Raw genomic sequence first — 19,326 nt, 5'->3', positions numbered from 1 at the left:
TAAATTTCCTACTTGTTTCATCTAAGATCAAGAAAAACAAGTTAACTAAAGACTGGATTATGTTTAAATAGACTATAACTAAAAGTTATACCTCAAATAATCAGTCAGAAAAATCTTTACTCTGTACTTATGATGGGCCCTATAACCAGTACAGGTCAGGTGGGGAGACAGCTGCACCTAGGAATCTAAGACACATATTAATTAATATTATTTTCAGAAAAATTTCAATACCAATAGCTTCCATTTTGAGAGAAATAGATTTTGGCAGAATCTTTTAAAATAATGGCTTATTATTAATGATACTGAAAATCTCCATAGCTTCTATAATGTGGGCAGCATATGGTGGTAGTTACTCTGGTTTCTAGTTTGAACCACTGTTTAGTGTCCTGTTATTTGTGGTTCAGATTCCTTTTTTACAGGTTGCATGCCTCATAGATATATACCAATTTCATATATAAACAAATGTAAAGATGCTTTATGTGAGTGCATATGTAAATGTAGCTACAGGACACTCTAGACAAGCTGTGATTCCCACTAACAATGTTTTTTTATATAAAGTTCTACTGAATTGAGAAGCAAAAGCCAAGAGTTAAGAGAAAAATCTGGCCAAAAAGCAAAAGGAGCTACAAAATTAATTCTGGAAGCCAAAACAACCTAAATAAAGCAGGTTTTCAAAACAAACCCAACATATTTTCACTGAGCACTTTCTAGTTTACCTATAAACATTCGCATTTTTAAAAAGCTGAGTGGTACACCAACTTTCATTTATGAAAAATGACATCCTAGGATAAATTTCTAATTTCCAAGAAAAATAACTCAAGTTTAAAGATCTGCATACAAAAATAATAGAAGCAAGAGCTGCAAAGAAATGAACCCAAAAAGCAAACGTGGTTTTACAGGAAACATGGAAGCTGTCTGCAACATTTTAAAGTGGGATGGACTGAATATAACATACACAAGACCTCAAATGAACAAATTTAGCATAAATATCCCAATGTGTTCAACATCTACTGAAAGAAGCAATCTCATTCCAATAGATATTTGCCACAAAAATTGCCACAAACTGGTTACTTCTATTTTTTTAATGCTAAAACAATGAGAGATTTGTTGCAATATATTTTAAAATTTACCAATACTGAGCTATTAAATTTCTATTAGTGATGCTTCAACTAAGGATTTGTGCTAAGAACGAAATCTGTTCATACAGCAATGAAAATGAAGCCTCACTAAAGACATTCAACATAAAGATGACCCCTAAAGGCTCCTTGATGCACATTTGTAACCACAGTATTCGTGATATGCAGTACACTAAACTAGCAACAGATTGGTTAAAAACAGTTTGGATTCTCAACTTCCCATAATACAGGCGACATTTTTAGAAGCAATCATATTAAAATAAATGTGTCTTTCACAGTTACGGGATGAAATTTTAAGCTGGACAGGCACCAATGCCCTGATTTTCTACTCTTTTCATAAACCATATGACTTCCACATGCTGACAATGTTTTATGCTTTAACCTGCAGTAAAGGCTTTACATCATTTTAATGCTCAGTGCTTAAAATGCAACAGAATCGCCCCCGCCAAATGCAAGGAATATGTTTGGTTTACCTACAGTGATTTCAACCAGACTATTAGTCAGAAAAAGTTTAATGAAAGGTTTTCCCAGTAAGTAACTTTATACTTCCATGAAGAAAACAAAAAGAAAATCTGAGGTAAGGGTAGGTGGAAGAGAAAATAATGTTTTATTTTTCCAACTCTTAGACATTTTAGTTTTTTATTTCTGAAGTATTGAACATTTAAAAACTCTACATCTAACAAAATATCTTCCAGAAAAAAATATACTCTATTCTGTAGTTACATGGGATTTTCCTCCAGTTTTGGCAAAGTAATGTTTCAGATTAAGATAGAAGGTTAAAACAAAAAATTCTGGATATCCTAGTCTAAAACAAACCAAAGGTTCGGCTTTATATCAACATATTTTATATTCTAAATTTGAGACTTAGAAGACACATCAATTTTTTTTTATTCAGGTCAATCTAAATATACATACTACCTCACGTTTACAGTCAGCTCATCTGTATGAATGATCAACTGCAGAAATTTCAAATCAAAGGTCATAAAATATACCATAAAACTGCATACTGTGTCTACGTGACTTTCAGTTTTTATGGAATCTAAGGTCCTTTACTGATAGGTTTGAGAATTGGTAAGTTTGGAGCCAAGTATGTAAATACATTAAGTCTCAACAGTCAAAAGAGCAATTATGCCAATTCCTTTAGTTATTTAAAGGTCCATTACACAAACTGTCACAGAAGGAGTGCTATTGAAAAACTTCTATTTCAGACTGAAGAAACTACAAAATATATGGTCTTAAATTCTCCTGGTGTAATGTTATTAAATATTAAAGACTGTGAGAAAAAAGAGATGTTGCAACCCTCTTGCCTTTGCAACTCTACTTGAAACTTGAGAAAACAATCAGAATTCAAATTTTCCAAATTTGACTTATAAACATAATTCAACTAGATCTAACAACTTAGTTGTGCAATTTTAAAATTAGTTTAATGCAAAGCACTTCAATCCTGATGTGACAATTACCTGTGGCATAAATGCAAAGTAAAAACAAATGCAAGTCCTTTTCATCTAATGATGCGTTTTATAGTAAAATCACAAAAAGCACAACTATATTAGCACAAACTAAATAAACAGGCACAGGAGGCATCATGTCCATCTGGCAAGAGAAATGTAGCATGCCAAGAAAGAAAGGAAGGACTGAAGGAGGAAGAAGGGAAGGTTAGGAAGGGAGGAAGGGAGGGAGGGAAAAGAGGTTTCTACACCTGCAGGATCCCAGAGAAATGAACTAGTCACATCACTCTACCCTATTAGATACAAAAGGGTTTTTAAAGCTTCAGGGTAAAAAACAGCAATCCCTTAACACCATTCAACTTTATACAGTATAGTATCTTTAATGTCAACTGCCTTCCATCCTTCACTCACCCAATGCTTCCCCACTCTTCCATACCAGCTTTCAGACAAATCCGAGACAGAATAGGGTGGGGTAGAAGAAAAATACAAGCAGCGCCTATCAACTACTCCCCCCGCCACCAAATAATTTCCAACAGTTTTTCCTACTACGAAAATAAGTCTCCCTATCTCAAGATACACAACAGTCATCCTGTGTCTTCAGTAGACACACAGAGACGCATACCCATGTCAGCACTCCAGACCCCCACCGCACGCCCCCGAATCTTAAGTAATGTTTAATGCATTTAACACGAAGATGATGAGATACATCTACCTACTGTTTTGGGGTGAGGGTGGGTGGAGGACTCCTTTCAAAGTAGCCCCAATAGTGTAACCAAAACACGGTTCCGGAATAAAATATTAAGAACACTTTTCCTTTCCCACCTATCTATGGACTTAAGGATGCAAAAATCCATCTCCACACCACCTCATCTCTAAAATTCTTCAGCCCGGAGTTTGGGGTGGAGATTTGTCCAGGGGAGGGGGCGGAGGCAGGGAGGAGAAGTGTGAGCGGGCAATGGGACACAAACGAGTTGCTAACCCCAGCTACCCCGCACCACGTCGCCAGCCCAAAGGTCCAGGACGCGGACCTCACGCACGCTTCTCTGCCCAGGCCCAGATAAAAGCTATGACTCCAAATATCTAACTTCCTATCTATAGACGTTTATTCAAGACTAACATATCACACAAGTACACGTCACACAGTTTAAAACACAGTTATAAACCCCAAACAAACCCACACATCTCAAATTCACCTCGCAGTTTCCCAAACTCCAAACAGGAGACCCCACCTCCAGGATTCAAACCTTCCGCCCACAGTGGAGGAAACCAGGAAAAAAGAGTTGGGGAGCAGCCGACGCCTTTCAATTACCGGCCCCCACAAACTGCCCCACCCCACACCCAGCGTCCGGGTTACCCACTCGGAAGCCCCCTGCTTCCTCCCTCCTCTCAATCGGGCCGCTTAAGAGACCCATCCCCAGCCCACTCACTTACTCCCCAAAGCCCCTCAAAAAAAAAAAAAAAGTGAAGAGAAAGAAGTAAGGAAAGAGACTTGAGGTAGTCCGGCTTCAAAACCACTCGACTCACCTCAGAATCCTTGCTGAGTTCTCTCCGCCCGGCACAGCCCCCTCCCCAACGTCCCAGTACGAAGGGCTGAGGCAGGGAGGAGGGGAAAGCGGGAGGGGGAGGGGTGTCTTCCGCGTGGGGCGCCAGTCGGGAGGGGACTGGGGAGGGGTTGAGGCCGGCGCAGGAAGAGGAGAAGGGGGAGGGGAGGCCCCTATCTCCCAGTCTCCCCCTGAAAACCTCCCTTGTCTCTATCACATCAGACTGACTGTCTTTGTCTGGCTGACAACCGCCATATTGATATCAACAGCCCCGCTCCCACCTGCTGCAGCCGGGCGGCCCTGGGAGTTGTAGTTCTTGCCTCCCTTGAGTAAAAGCTCGGGACTTCGCATCCAGAGACCCCAGGGAACTACAGCTCCCGGCAAGTCCCGCGCCCATCCGCCTTCCCACAGGGAGGAGGGGTAAGGGGCGCCAGAGCCATGGGGACTACACATCCCAGAATACCATGTGTCCCAGGTCCAGAGAGGGGACATGATATCATGCTGGAGTGCAGAGGGAGGATGAATTGGCGGCGGGGATGAATTTAAGCTGGCCGAAGGAGGCGTTGGAGAGGAAAGGGACGGAAAAGAAAGATGACCACAGTTCCCATGATGCACGGAGAGATGACTACATTTCCCATGATGCCTCGGGGAGGGGGCGTAGAGAAGAAGGACTGCATGTCCCGCGATGCTCTCGGCGGGCCGGTGGCGGTGATTGAACCGGAAGAGGCTTTTTGCGTTTGAGGAGTGGAGTGTCTGGTACTGAACAACCAAAAGTCCAATATGAAACTGGTGAGTCTCTGCTCCTAGGTCAGAAAGCAAAGGTGATGCCATATCCTTTTGGACTTCTTCGTTTGCACCTTGGGAAGGGAAGTAGAAAGTGGGTGGACCAAGGAAAGCTGCTGTTGTTGAGGGGATTTGAGTTTTATCCCCCCACTCTCCACCCCCAGCTGCCTAGAGATCTTATGTATCCGTTGACGGGTCCCTTTGGTTAGATAAGACGTTGACTCTCGCATTTCTTCTACGAACTAAGGTTGGGCTTTATGAGCTAGGTTTGACTTCTCAGCTGCCACGTGAGTGTTGAAATAGGTTAACTTCTTTCCATGCTATTGGCACTTGATTATCAGCGTTTCTTCCTACCGTTGTTGAGGCGGCTTTTGTTAGATCTGAGCAGAGAGTAGAAAATATTGGGCAGAGGGTAAACACTTATTAAATTTTGTATCATATACTCCTAACTGCCCTAGGACTTTAGAGAAGGACGAAGTCAGGGTGTGATTTTGGAGGATTTGAGTCTTAAACACTACATAGAGTGGGCTGAGAGGAAGTGTTAAGGCATTCCACCCTAGGAACTGCATAAGCCAGTGTATCTGGAGGTCTTTGCATCACAAAACCCAAACACTTTGCTTATTGAAAAGCTTCTCAGACCTTTATTTTGGGCCGTTTTACTTATTGTGCATAGATCTAACTAGTTTATTCTACCTCTATAGAATTAATAATAGCATTAAATAGGAGGTGTGAGATGCTGTTTCTCAGCCTTTTAAAATTAATGTTCCTGCAGCCAAGTATGTCAGACTTTACTTTCAGTGATTTTTATACAAAGACAAAAGGTTTGTTTTCTTATTTGAACATACTTTTTCAAAGAGTGCGCGTGCACACACACACACACACACACACACACTACAGGTATATACTCTGCAAAGTGTCTGCTGTTTTCTGAAAAGAAGTCAGAGAAAGTATTAAAGTAGATTCAACTCCAAAACTGCTGTCATTTAAAGCTGCACTTAAGTAGGGAGAAGGGCACAGATTAGTAAACCTTGACTGTCGATTTGCTCCTGGGTCTGAATGTGAAACATTTAAGAAGGCAGAATTGAAAGTCACTGCCTTGCCCTATGGAAGCATGCAATTTAATGAAGATAGAAAAGAAAGGCAAAATTTTAATTCTTTGCAATTCATGGTAAAATAAAAACATGTTCAGGGTTTAGGGAATTGAGAGGATAATGGGGTGGGGGAGAGGTGGAAGATAGCTTCCTAGAAAGGACTCGAACTGATAAGAAAGAGGAGTAGGCCAGGGCCTTCCATGAAAAGGGTTCAGGTTTTAGGTGCAAAAGAGTTTGCACCTAAATGATTGGAGCACAGACCATGTGTCCCCAGTAAATGTTAAATCATATTTGGTGTGCTTGGTGAGAAGACATGCAAGTGTGAAACAATTTTTTCCATAAAAATACATTTGGCTGAGAGCCAAGATTTACTTTACACATACTTTGGTTTGCTCATAATATTCCTCCTGCTTAATATATTTACAGATGTGGAAGCATGGAAGGGAAAAGAGTAGAAACTTGTTTTTTCCTTTAAGAACCAAAATATGCCTCCTAGGAAGAAGAAGTGTTCTATCTATAGTGCCTCCCTCTTTACTTTAAATCCATGTGTTACATATTAAAACTCATTTGGTAGTTGTTAGATGATCTTGTAGGATCTATGCAGAATTACCATCAACATAGCAAAGTGGTTTCAAAAACACTGATGCTCACTTAGACATCTTTTGTGTGTCATGCCTCATAAAGTTGAAATAAATCGTCCCATGGCCTGAGGTTTTTAACTTTGTGTACTGCTTCAGGAATATGTAGTAATAAACCATGCTTTACATTTATATCATGAAACACAGAAATACATTTTATTGAGCACATTCTTGTTTTTGAGATTATGACTTCCCAGAATACCCTCCCCATGCACAATCTATGACCACATTTTGTTGATTAATTCTACCTCTGTTCTTGAACAAGTCTCTTTCTCTCCAGTCCCACTAATACTGCTTTTGTACTGTTTTTCACTTGATACTTGGAATTCAACAATACTTTCTAAATGATCTCCCTGAGTTCAGTCTTGACCCCATCCAGTCTACTCTGCATCTCAGAAGTTGTTTTAAATTGCAGAGTTCCATAAAACCCCTCAGTAGCTTCCTTTGCCTTTAGGATAAAATCTTACAATTCTTAACTTGGCTTACTTGGTCCTGCAGAATATGGCCCTGCCTACCTTTCCAGGCTCATACCTAGCCTTCATCTCCCTTGCTCTCCTGGTTCCAGTTATATTGTACATCTTCCAGTTCCTTCAGCTCACTATGCTTTTGCCTCTGGGACTTTAAGTGTGTTGCTTTGCCTACAGTGCTTTTTTGCCTGCCTTATTTTTTCATGTATCTCAGGTCTCTGTTTAGTACTTCTTCAAGGTTTCCTTGAATTGGTTACCCCCGTTATATGCTTTCATGGCACATTTTCTTTTTGTAGCACTGGTAATTACTGGTTTTATGTCCTCCCTCATATATTCCCAGGGCCTGACACATAGTATGATGCCACTGAATAGTTGTTGAATAAATAATTTCTGAAGGATTATCAAGTCCTGTGACTATTGATAAGAAAAGATTAAGAAATATATTTAAAACATTACAATAAGCAATATCCATTGGAGTAAAAAAAAATAATAATTGCTACCTTTTGTGGAGCAATTATTGTGTGCCAGGCACTATGCTAAGTACCGTGTAGTGTCCCACTTACTCGTTTGATTTAGGTGATAGTATTCTCATTTTACAGACAAAAAGTCTGAGCCTCAGGAAAATGAAGTGGCTCACAGTTCCACAGATGAAAAGTAGTAGAACCAAGATCTGAATCCAAGATTCCTTCCTTAAGACTCTTGGTTAATGAGGGCCCGGATTCCAGCACCTTGCAAAGTACCTGGCATATGTTATCTCTTAATAAAAGGAAGCCAGAGTGCATACTGGGAGAGTTTATTCAAAGCTGTTTTTAAAATTAGCTTTAGAGGTGCCTGGGTGGCTCAGTTTGTTAAGCGACTGCCTTCGGCTCAGGTCATGATCCTGGAGTCCCAGGATCGAGTCCCACATTGGGCTCCCTGTTCAGCAGGGAGTCTGCTTCTCTCTCTGACCCTCTTCCCTTTCGTGCTCTCTCTCATTCTTTCTCTCTCAAATAAATAAATACATAAAATCTTTTAAAAAACTTTAAAAATAAATAAATAAAATTAGCTTTAAATATGATTTTGATTAAATTAAGATCTTTAAAAAAGATTATTGGTAAAAAAAATTAAAGTTTGGAAACTTCCTTGATAATATAAAGGGCTCCATATCAGACCATACCAACTGAGTTGAGTGCCAAGTTGGTTTTTATACTACCCAATTTAACCTCTGTAATCCCATTTATAGTTCTCTAACTTTACACATCACTCTCTTGGCGGCTTTACACACACCCAAGGGAAGACCATGGATGTCATTATAAAATATTCCTTGGATATCTCCTTAGAAAGATACCAACTCCAAATGATTTTAATTACTGTCTATAATATTATGCAGTATTCAGGCAGCTTTATTAACTGAAAAAAGTTGATTGGCACCTTCAGTTAACCAGAATCATTTTTAAAGAGCAGGAAAATTAGAAGATTAGAAGAAAATTAGTATATTTTAGAGCCTGTTCTGTTATTAGTATAAATTGAGCCTACCTGGGTATACCTAGGTGGCCAGCTCAGGAAAGGATAGAAACTAGAATTCTCATCAGGATCGTTACCAAAACATCATGGAACAGGGGCGCCTGGGTGGCTCAGTCCTTAAGCATCTGCCTTTAGCTCAGGTCATGATCCCAGGGTCCTGGGATGGAGCCCCACATCCGGCTCCCTGCTCAGCGGGAAGCCTGCTTCTCCCTCTCCCACTCCCCCTGCTTGTGTTCCCTCTCTCGCTGTGTCTCTCTCTGTCAAATAAACAAATAAAATCTTAAAAAAAAAAAAAACATCGTGGAACAAAAAAATACTGAATACACTGACATATTGAATTTGAAACATCTAGGAATTTAGTCATTCAAATAGATGAAGATTAAAGAAGATAGTAAGAAGCAGTTCAGGAATGCAGCATGTGTCATACTTTCTATGGATCCAGAGATAGAGAGAATCTTTTTATTAAGTCAACAAAGATTTATTATGCAACCACCGTATACCCTTGGCATTCAAAGTTTTAATACTGTCCATTTTAACTCTTACATTTGACCCTAAAGATTGATGACAGGAAATTATTTATGATTTTGCTGAGGCACAAATTTGAATATGACTTTAAGATTAGTGATAAGCTAGGCACCTGGGTAGCTCAGTTGGTTAAGTGTCTGCCTTCAGCTCAGGTCATGATCCTGGGGTCCTGGGATCAAGCCAGGAGCCAGGCTCCCTGCTTAGCGGGGAATCTGCTGCTCCCTCTCCTCCTCCCCCCTGATCTTGCTCTCTCTCTCTCTCTCTCTCTCTCAAATAAATAAAATCTTTAAAAAAAAATTAGTGATAATCCTTAGTGAATGAACCTGATTGCTTCAGAATCCATGGCTCTCTGTAGTTACTGTTGCTCTTTTGTTAAAAGTTCAGAGAGGTCATTTAAATGCTTGTTATGCTATACTTTTTGAATTTGATGGAGGAAATTACTTGCTGTAGTTGTATTTACAAATTTTAAAACTCAGGAAGGCCAGGAGATGTTCTTCAGTGATCTATGCTCCTTTATACAAAGTGCTGTTTCATTACTACTGGCTTTCTTGGGGAAGGCTCAAACTTTTAACTCACCATTTCTCCTAGGAAAACAGATGGAGCAAAGAAAGGGATTCATGGACTGCTCCCAGTGGAGGACAAATAAAATACCAAGTGGAACTGTAGATGATCTAGAAGATCTTTGCTTGAAAGGGGCAAATTCTGCTCCAAGGTCAATTTAACAAATCATTAGAAAGGGGTGTGGTTATTCCTCACCTCTGATCTGAGAGTAATAGATTATTTCTCTCATTTACAGAATTACAGAATGCTTTTGGCTTCTTAGAACTTGGATCAAGAGTAGAAAATCTCTTGCTATGAATTACAAACATTCACAATTTTACCAGTGCTTATTAATTCACCTATTATGGTGCAGTTGTTAAAGTGTCAACCTGATTTCACTATCTTTTCTGTTTCTGTTTGCTGGTTGATTAGAGTGCCCTCGTGTGTCTTTATGATGTAATATCATTTCAAGCTTCCGAAAGGTCATGTTTTATCACCACCTCAGTATGATAGGTTTTTTCCTTTCTTTCCTCAAACTGAAAAGCAATGTGTAGCATAAAGCCAAGTCACATACTTTATTCAGCAGTGCTCTGAGATAAAAATGGATATTTTACTTTGGGGCATTTCAAAGTCTTAATTGTTGTTACTCTGAAGATTAAATCTCTTATACTTAAGGTGAGAAAAAGTATACCAATAATAGATTTTTTTCAGCAGTAATAGTTGAAAAATATATATATGACTCACAATATTAAGCATGACAGCATTAGTGTTGCATATAACTGCAGTAGCACATCTGTTTTGTGCCTGGTTTGCTTTGAGCACTCAAATGCTGTTGCCTTTGGCTCTGATAATCAGCAAAGTGTACTTGACAGACAACGGCCAAGAATGTAGCATGGCATGGAAATTAGTAAAACCCAGCATTCCAAATGGAAAACTTGCTCCTGGCTCGCTAAATACCAACAGAGGTCCAGGCATACAGGGCCCTCAAATCTCTTATTATTCATTTATTTATTCGACAAAACTTCCTGACCGCCTCTCTCCTCTGTGCTAGGCTTTGCTCAAGGTCCTAGGTGTATTGCAGGGAACAAAACAGATTTACTCCCTGCCTTTATGGAAAGTAATGTCTAGTGGGCTTACTGCGCAATTCAAACAATAGTACAGTGAATTTCTGATGTAGAGATATCATCAGGCACTGGCTCAAGTATTTTTTTAATGTAATGGTCAAACAATGCATTTAATTGTATTCAAGAATATGCCTTCTTAAAATTGTAGTAGTTACGGCCAACTTGCCCACTAGTTTACCATTGTACCAGTAGTCTATGAGAATGCATTTCCTCCCCCTTGCCGACAATGCCATCTGTTTCTTTACTCTTACTGTGTGTCTTACTAATGCAACTTTCTCCTTTCATCAATCCTCACACCCTCTTGTCTCTTAAACTTCAGCCATATTTAGTAAAACATCCTTACAGTAGTGATATATGGATGTGGGAAAATGTACCAGAAAGGGGAACACACTTCTTCATATTAAAAAAAATTGTGTCATAAGAATCTTTAAAAGGAATTTTTTAAACACTCTGTGGTATTGCTTTGAAAATGCTGATGCATGGGTGTAGTAGTTAAGATGGCAGTATTATGGGATCAAATGGATTGGAGAGGCAGCCAGGCCAAGTGTGCGTAAATGACAGGAGATTCCTCCCTCATCCCCAGAAAAGGGATGATCTGTGAGATGTAGCTAGAACTTGATATATCAGGAAGGACTGAGGAAAAGGTAGATGCCAGAATTTGCAGAGATCGTGAAAAAAGGCAAGACTGCAAACCAGAAGGATAAAGGGGAATAAGAAAGACTGTAAGGAGAAACAAGTCAGTTTGAAAACCCCAAGGCACTCAGTGATCAAGTCTAAGAACTCTGGTGGGAACTTTACTGTGAGAAAAACAGGAAGTTTCAATTGTCCCTGATTGACCATATATCTAAAGGAAATGCCTTGAAGGTCTAAAACATTTAAATTTATTGAAAGCACAACTGAATGAACTTTAGCTCTCTCAAGAATATATAATCAGATAGATGATGTTCAAGAAAATGATTTTTTAATAGGAATTGCAAAACGAAGACCCTTTTTGCCCTTAAGGTACAGTTTATTTTTCATCACTCATGTTTATGAAGGTGGGGGGAGGTGAATAATAAAAGGTCTTGCATAATCCATTCCTCAGATTTATGGCCTAAGCAGAGATTCTCTTTTCCTAAATACAATATTTCTGCATTTTTCTACTTCAGTAAAATAGAGGCAGGCATAATTAGATGTTCTAATTTAATAAGTCTTCCTTCCCATATGTTTTTCCAGCATGTGGAAATATGAGTAAAGAAGCAGTAGTATTAATAATGTAGAGCATATTATTATTGTAACCGTTACCTTTTTTCTTTACATTTTTAAAGCAGCTTTATTGAGGTATAATTTTACATGCCACTGAATTCATACATTTAAAGGGTACTCTACAGTGACTTTTAGTAAATTTACAGAGTTGTGCAACAATTACCACAATCCAGTTTTAGAATATTTCCATCGCTCTGAAAAGATCCCTTGTGCCCATTAGCAGTCAATCCCCATTACTACCTCCAGGCTAAGGCAACCACTTATCTACTTTCTGTCTTGTAGATTTGCCCTTTCTTGTCATTTCATATAAATTAACTACTACAATATGCAGTCTCTTGTGTCTGCCTTCTTGCCCTTAGTATAATGTTTTTGAGGTTCACTCATCTTGTAGCATATACTGCTTAATAATATTCCACTATATGAGTATACCACATTTTGTTTATCTATGTACCATTTGATAGACATTTGGATTGTTTTCACTTTGGGGCTATTGTGTGGAAGGTTTCCATTTCTATTATCTCCATGTTTTCATTTCTTTTTCTTGCATGTTTGCACTGGCTAGACCATCCAGTACAATGTTGAATTGAAGTGGTGTGAGCAGACATCCTTGTCAATCTTTTCCTGGTTCCCAATCTGAAGGGGAAAGCATTTGGTCTTTCACTACTGAATATGATGTGAGCTGTAGGTTTTTTGTAGATACCCTTAATCAAGTTGAGGATGTTCTCTTCTAGCCTTAGTTTGTTGAGCATTTTTATCCTGACTGGGTCTTGGATTTTATCAAATGGTTTTCAGGGGGATATCAAGATGATCATGTAGTTTTTGTCCTTTATTATATAAATATGGTGTATTACCTTGGTTGAATGTTGAATGTTAAGTCAATCTTAAATTCCAAGTATAATTCCCACTTGGTCATGATGTATCGTCCTCTATACATATTGCCAGAATTGGTTTGCTAATATTTTGTTGAAGATTTTTGCATATATATTCACAAGAGCAATATATTGTTCTGTAGTTTTCTTGTAATGTCTTTGGTTTTGGTATCTGAGTAATATTGTTCTCATAGAATGAGTTGGGAAATGTTCCCTCCTCCTCTGTATTCTGGAAGAGTGCTCAAAGAATTGATATCATTTCTTTTTTTTTTCCTTTACATTTTTATTGTTATGTTAATCACCATACATTACATCATTAGTTTTTGATGTAGTATTCCATGATTCATTGTTTGTGTATGGTGATGGGTATTAAAGAGGGCACATTCTGCGTGGAGCACTGGGTGTCATTTCTTCTTTAAATGTGTGATAGAATTCATTAGTGAAGCTATTTGGGCCTGGGCTTTTCTTTGTGGGCAGATTTTTAATTGACAAAATTCATTTTCTTTACTTGCTGTGGGTCTCTTCAGATTTTGTTTGTGCATTACATTTTTTAGAAATTTAGGTAAAATATACACAAGATAAGATTAACTGTTTTAACCATTTTTAAGTAGAGTTCAGTGGCATTAAGTACATCCACATATTTCAGTGACCATCACCATCCATCTCCAGACATCACTTAGCATAATATCTTCAAGATTCATCCATGTTGTAGCATGTATCAGAATTTTCTTCCTTTTTAAGACTGAATAATAGTCCATCAAACGTGTATACCACATTTTGTTTATCCATTCATCTATCTATGGACACTTATGTCATTTCTGCATTTTGACTATTGTGAATAAATCTGCTTTGAACATGGGTGTACAAATATCTGTTCAGATCTCTGCTTTGAATTCTTTGGGATATTTATCCAGGAATAGAATTGCTGGATCACATGGTAATTCTCCATCTAACTTTTTGAGGAACGAACATACTGTTTTTCACAGTATGTGCACCTGCACCATTTTATATTCCCAATAGCAATACGCAAGGGTTCTGATTTCTCCACATCTTCACCACTTGTCAATACTTGTCATTTTCTGTTTGTTTTGATAATAACCGTCCTAATGGGTGTGAACCAGTATCTCACTCTGATTTTCATTACATTTCCCTAACGCTTAGTGATGTTGAGCATCTCTTTGTATTTTTTTAGATAGGTAATACATGTACATTGTAGAAGTCTAAGAGGAAAAAAAAAAAGTGAAGAGATCTGCTCCTCTCTTTATCTTCCTCCCCAGGAGCAATCTCAGTTATCAGTTTCTTGTGTACCCTTCAGAGATATTCTGTGGATTTACATTTATGTAATTTCCATCCCTTTTTTATTTTTTACATATATGGTGAGATCCTACCCACACTGGTTTTTGTGAATTCCTTTTTCTTTTTTAAGTTAGAAATGTATCTTATCTATCATTTCCTATCAGTATCTAGAACTGATTCATTTTATAAAACACTACATATTCACACCTAATGAATTAGAATCTGCATTTAATAAGATCTTGGGTCATTTGTTTTCACAGTTCTCTCATTGTAGACAATGAAATATTTTCAATTCTCCTTTCAGATATTTTTTTAAATATTTCTAACAGACACTTTGTATTTTCATTGTCTAAAAGATGAGTTTAGAATTATGGGTGTTAGGCTGAAAGATAAAGTTCTACTACCCCCACCTACACCCCCCATGATGATTTTGAAAATCATTCATTGTTAAAGTTTAGGGCATGGCTTTGTTACTAATATAAAATATAACATATGAAATTAGTGTCAACATATCTCAAAAATATGTTCATACCATTGCTAGAAAATAAATCAGTTGTGCAGTGTTTTGTTGTTTAGATATGCCATAATTTATCTGGCCAAACCCTCATAGATGAGCATGAGCATTACATTGTTTCCAATCCTTTGCATTCAGAAATCATGTTGTGTGATAATCTCCTTTGTGAGCATCTCTGGAAGTATATTTGTAGGATACATTTCTGGATGAAATGGATGGTTCAAAGGGTATGTGCATTTTTTATTTCATTTTATTGCCAAAATGCCCCCATAAAGACTTATCAGATTACACTGTCTCCAGCAGCATAACCCAGTGTACCACTACAATGTTACCATCAAACTTATTTTTTTCTCGTTGAAAAGTGAAGAAATGGTCTGTCATTACACTTCTTAAATTTTTTTTCTCCTATGTATAAGATGTAGAACATCTTTTCATGTGGCTACAAAAACATCTGTATTTCTGTTTTCTTCTCAACTCTTTTATCCCACTTGGTTTATTTTACAGTCCTACACTTTTATTTTTTGTAGTTTTAGAGTGTATTTTAATATCTTGTAGTACTTGTTTCCACTCATTGCTCTCTACTTTAGAATTTTCCAGACTGCTCTCATACAGTTATTTTTTTCATATAAAATTTAGAATTTTAGATATCCTATAAAATTGAGAATTATTAGTTCCCAGTAAAATCTTTCTCATATTTTTATTGGAATCAGGCTAAATTTATAAAATGTAAGGAGAGAATTGACTTATTTCTTTCAACATATCATTGAGTCTAAAGAACAAATGTCTTTTCCTTTATTTAAATCTTTTCTTCTTTTTTTTCTTTTTCAAGATTTTATTTATTTATTTGATAGAGAGAGACACAGCAAGAGAGGGAACACAAGCAGGGGGAGTGGAAGAGGGAGAAGCAGGCTCCCCGCCGGGCAGGGAGACCGATGCGGGACTCGATCCCAGGACTCGATTCCAAGCCAAAGGCAGATGCTTAAGGACTGAGCCACCCAGGCGCCCCTGTTTAAATGTTTTCTTAAACATTATCTTTTTTATTGTTACTTTGATTGGAATCTTTCCCTACATAGTTTACATATAAGAAGGGTATTTCTTTTTTTGTATTCTCTCTATGGGCCCCTTGTTGAATTCTTTATTTTAATTTTTAGTAGTTTTTCCAGTGAATTCTCATGGATTTTCCTGGCGTATAGGAATATGCCAGATTGCAGATAATCTTTTAAACCTCATTTTTTTCTGTGGTGTAATTACATTGGCTTATATTTGCAGGATAGTTTGGAATAGGAGTGGTGGTGGTAGACATCTCTGTTCTATTTCTGATATAAATGGACATGCTGTTTTAATTCAGCATGTCACTGTTATATCAACTTTTGGCTTGAAATTTTTATATATTTTAATTTATATGCTATAGCTAACTACTTTCTTGCTCCAAAAATTTCTAGTCACTAATAAAGTGAGATTCTTTGACAAAGACCAACAATAAGTTATTTTGTAAGGGGAAGGTCTATTTGTGTTGTACTGTATTGTTTGTTCTAGGCAGTTAATTATATCTTGCAAGCCATTTCCAGACTTTTGAGAAAACAATAGTTTTTATAACTTAAAGTCTTGGGTGGTGTATAGCAGATTCACAGAAGTAAAAGACTTCTATGACCTTAAGAGAAAATTGCAGGGTTTCCTTAGAAAACAGAAGAGCCAGAAATAGTTTCTTTCTCTGTACTTAAGAGACAGGCCTGATAAAGGCAAGAAATGTAAACAAATCGGTCTGTTAAAATAAACATAATTACCACACCAAAAAAAAAAAATCTTTGTAGAAACAAAAAAAGGGTTCAGAGCCCTAGGCAAGGGCTTATTTATTTTAAGCTGTATTTGATTGAAGCTATGTAGATCCAGTAGGAAGAAACTGTTGATGAACAGCTATGTGATAGTTAAAATTAACAGATAAGAGAAGCAATAACAAAAATCCTTTGGCTGTATGATCCAACAAATGTTATTAAATGCCTGTCTCATACAAAACCTCCTTGATGCCATGGGACATACTAAAGATGAATAAGACATAGATCCTGCTATCAGTAACTGACTATTTAACAAGCTCTTTATGTTTGTGACTGACTGTATGCAGTTTTAGTAATAGACTGTGCTAAAGGCAGTAGTGGGGTATGTAAGTTTAGGAGTATGAAAGATGTTTTCCAACCAGAAAGTCAAAGTTGCCTACAGAAGTAAAATTTGAGTTGGCCTTGAAAAGTATGTTGGCTGGAAGATATGTCAGAGGAAGAGTTTTGTGTTACTGCCATTGGGGTCAGGGGTGGAATTGCTGGCTGGGGGTTATCAGGAATGAAAGTTCAAAAGGTAGATTGAAGCCACAGTGGTGACTTTGAATACGAGACTTAGTGGTTTAGACAGTAGCAGAATAAGGATATTTGAAAAACATAATTCAAGGGAGTTTGGGAGCTTTAAAGCTTTACTTTTTTTTTAAGATTTTTTTTTTAATTTTAGTTATTTGTCAGAGAGAGAGCAAGCACACAAATAGGGGGAGTGGCCCGCAGAGGGAGAAGAAGGCTCCCTAATGAGCAAGGAGCAATGCAGGACTTGATCCCAGGACCCTGGTATCACGAACTGAGCTGAAGGCAGACGCTCAACCAGCTGAGCCACCCAGGCTTCCCTAAAGCTTTACTTTAAAGTAAGAATGTTCAAACACCTGGAGCCTTTAAATTTATCCCTTGGGAAATCTAGGACAAAGGAGTTGGAAGAACTGTATTTTACATACCTAAGAAAAACTTTGGAATGTGAAATCAAAAAGTATGATTCACTGCAGTTACAGAAAATATTTTGAAAAGTGAAATATAATCAAAACAAGAAGCATTAGGGAGTTTAGCAAGTGCATCAAAGCAAAAGCAAAGTCAGAATTTACCCTACTTAGGACAAGATTTTTCTAAGCACTTTATGAGGACCTCATCAGCCGTAACAGAATTCATAGATACATCAGAAGGTGAAAGGGATCCAGAGAATCCATGGGACCCATTGACGGGCACCATATAAGAACAATACCCAGACAGGATAAAAGGAAAGAACAGAGACAGACAGTGAATTCCTTGACATTCACCTTTATTGAGAAAAAGCTGGGCAAGGGTACCTTTCCTGCAGAACTGACAAATGCATAGAATATTCTTGGTTACATCGACAGCTTGAATATAGATAAATCACTAGAAAGTGTGATGCCATCCTCGGTTTTTTTTCATATAATTTTCATACAGTTAAAGTAGCATAAATTTCAAGTGTGCATATAGTTTGATGAATTTTTATCTTGTTACACTTCCATGTATGTTCTCATTTGTATCTGCCTTTAATTCAACACGCTGTTGACCCGAAAGTTCTGAAGGATAAAAACTGTTGACTTGTTGGCTAACCTATGTCACCCATGTATAAAGAGCAACTTCCTAGAGGACTAGTAAACTGCTGTGGATTACCATCTCTTTGTAGGGTTTTAGAAGGGACCCTGAGAAATTCAGCCTGGTGAAACCTATTTCTGGGTTTGGCAAGCTGCTGCAATTCAGTGGGAGACTGTCGGGCAAACACAACATGGTTTCTTTTAAAAAGAAATCAATCTGACTGAACTATCAGAGTTCTGCAGAGGGACTAAATAAAGCTTGTTTCTTTAATTCACTCGAATTTTTGGAATGCTTTTCTCAAAAATATTATAGAACCAATAAATACTCATAAAAAATTTTTTCAGAATATAATTAAAAGCTATAAAGAAGGAAACAAAAATCACCTGTCATCTCACTACCTAGAATAATCATTGTTTAACATTTTGGTATGTAATCTGCTCTCCTGGATGTGTGCAATGATATCCTTCTGTATCAGTAACTCTATAAAGTTAAAAATCTGTTAGGATTAGATTCCACTGAGTGATAGGAAGCCTGAAATAACCATGGCTTAAATAATGTTGATGTTTGTTTCTCTCTTATGTGAATGAAGTCTGAGCTAAATAGTCCAGGGCTGATAGGGCAGGTCCATGATCCTTAGAGACCCAAACTCTCCCTACTGGCTTATTGCCCCACCATCTTCAATATGTGGCTTACTCTCTGTGATCCAGTATGACTTTACCAGCTAAGGCCATCCGGTCCTTATTTCCAGCCAGGAGGAAGGAGGAAGGGGCAAAGAAAGGATGCCCCTTTCCTTTGTTAGTTTCTCAGGTTTCACACACCCCTTTGATCTATCTTTTTGGCCAGGACTTACATTGCTACATCTAGTTGCAAGAGAGACTGGGAAATAGTCTTTATTCCAGGTGGTTATAATTCCAGCTGAGATTTGGGGTTCTCCTATAAAAGGACAGAGGGGGATACAGATAATGAGACAACTGTCTCTGTCGCAAGCCTTTCCATTTTAAATACTTGTTTTGCTCATTTGGGGTATTTTTATAGTATTACGTTATGTGGATTTATTCTGCTTCTTGAACATTTTGGTTTCCATCCCCTAACTGTCCTGCACAATGCTGAAGAGAACATAGTTTTATTTATTTTTTTGCACCCATCTGGTTTTTTGCTTAGTGTAAGTAAATTCCTTAAGTAGAATTGTGAGGTCAAGGACTATACATGCACATTTTAAA

General features: G+C 37.8%; 2 protein-coding genes across 9 annotated transcripts in view; one reads left to right on the top strand and one right to left on the bottom strand.

The window, feature by feature from the left end:
- Nucleotides 1-4,363, bottom strand: part of HMBOX1 (homeobox containing 1) — a 199,903-nt gene extending 195,540 nt beyond the window's left edge. For all 8 annotated transcript variants that reach the window (XM_028114269.2, XM_028114270.2, XM_028114264.2 and 5 more), the window contains exon 1: nucleotides 4,109-4,363. The gene's annotated coding sequence lies outside the window, so the exon portion shown is untranslated. The remainder of the gene's footprint in view (nucleotides 1-4,108) is intronic.
- Nucleotides 4,364-4,637: 274 nt separating this feature from the next.
- INTS9 (integrator complex subunit 9) overlaps nucleotides 4,638-19,326 on the top strand; it is a 104,168-nt gene continuing 89,479 nt past the window's right edge. The window contains exon 1 of the mRNA XM_028114334.2: nucleotides 4,638-4,914. Within this exon, the coding sequence (XP_027970135.1) occupies nucleotides 4,906-4,914 (9 nt within the window). The 5' untranslated portion in view covers nucleotides 4,638-4,905. The remainder of the gene's footprint in view (nucleotides 4,915-19,326) is intronic.

This window comes from Eumetopias jubatus, unplaced genomic scaffold, assembly GCF_037043125.1.
Source record: "Eumetopias jubatus isolate StellerSeaLion01/CBP00866 unplaced genomic scaffold, mEumJub1_p1.0 scaffold_2, whole genome shotgun sequence".
In the NCBI taxonomy this organism is placed as follows: domain Eukaryota; kingdom Metazoa; phylum Chordata; class Mammalia; order Carnivora; family Otariidae; genus Eumetopias; species Eumetopias jubatus.
The sequence above is the reverse complement of the archived record's forward strand: the minus strand, read 5'-3'. Positions and strand labels throughout refer to the sequence as shown.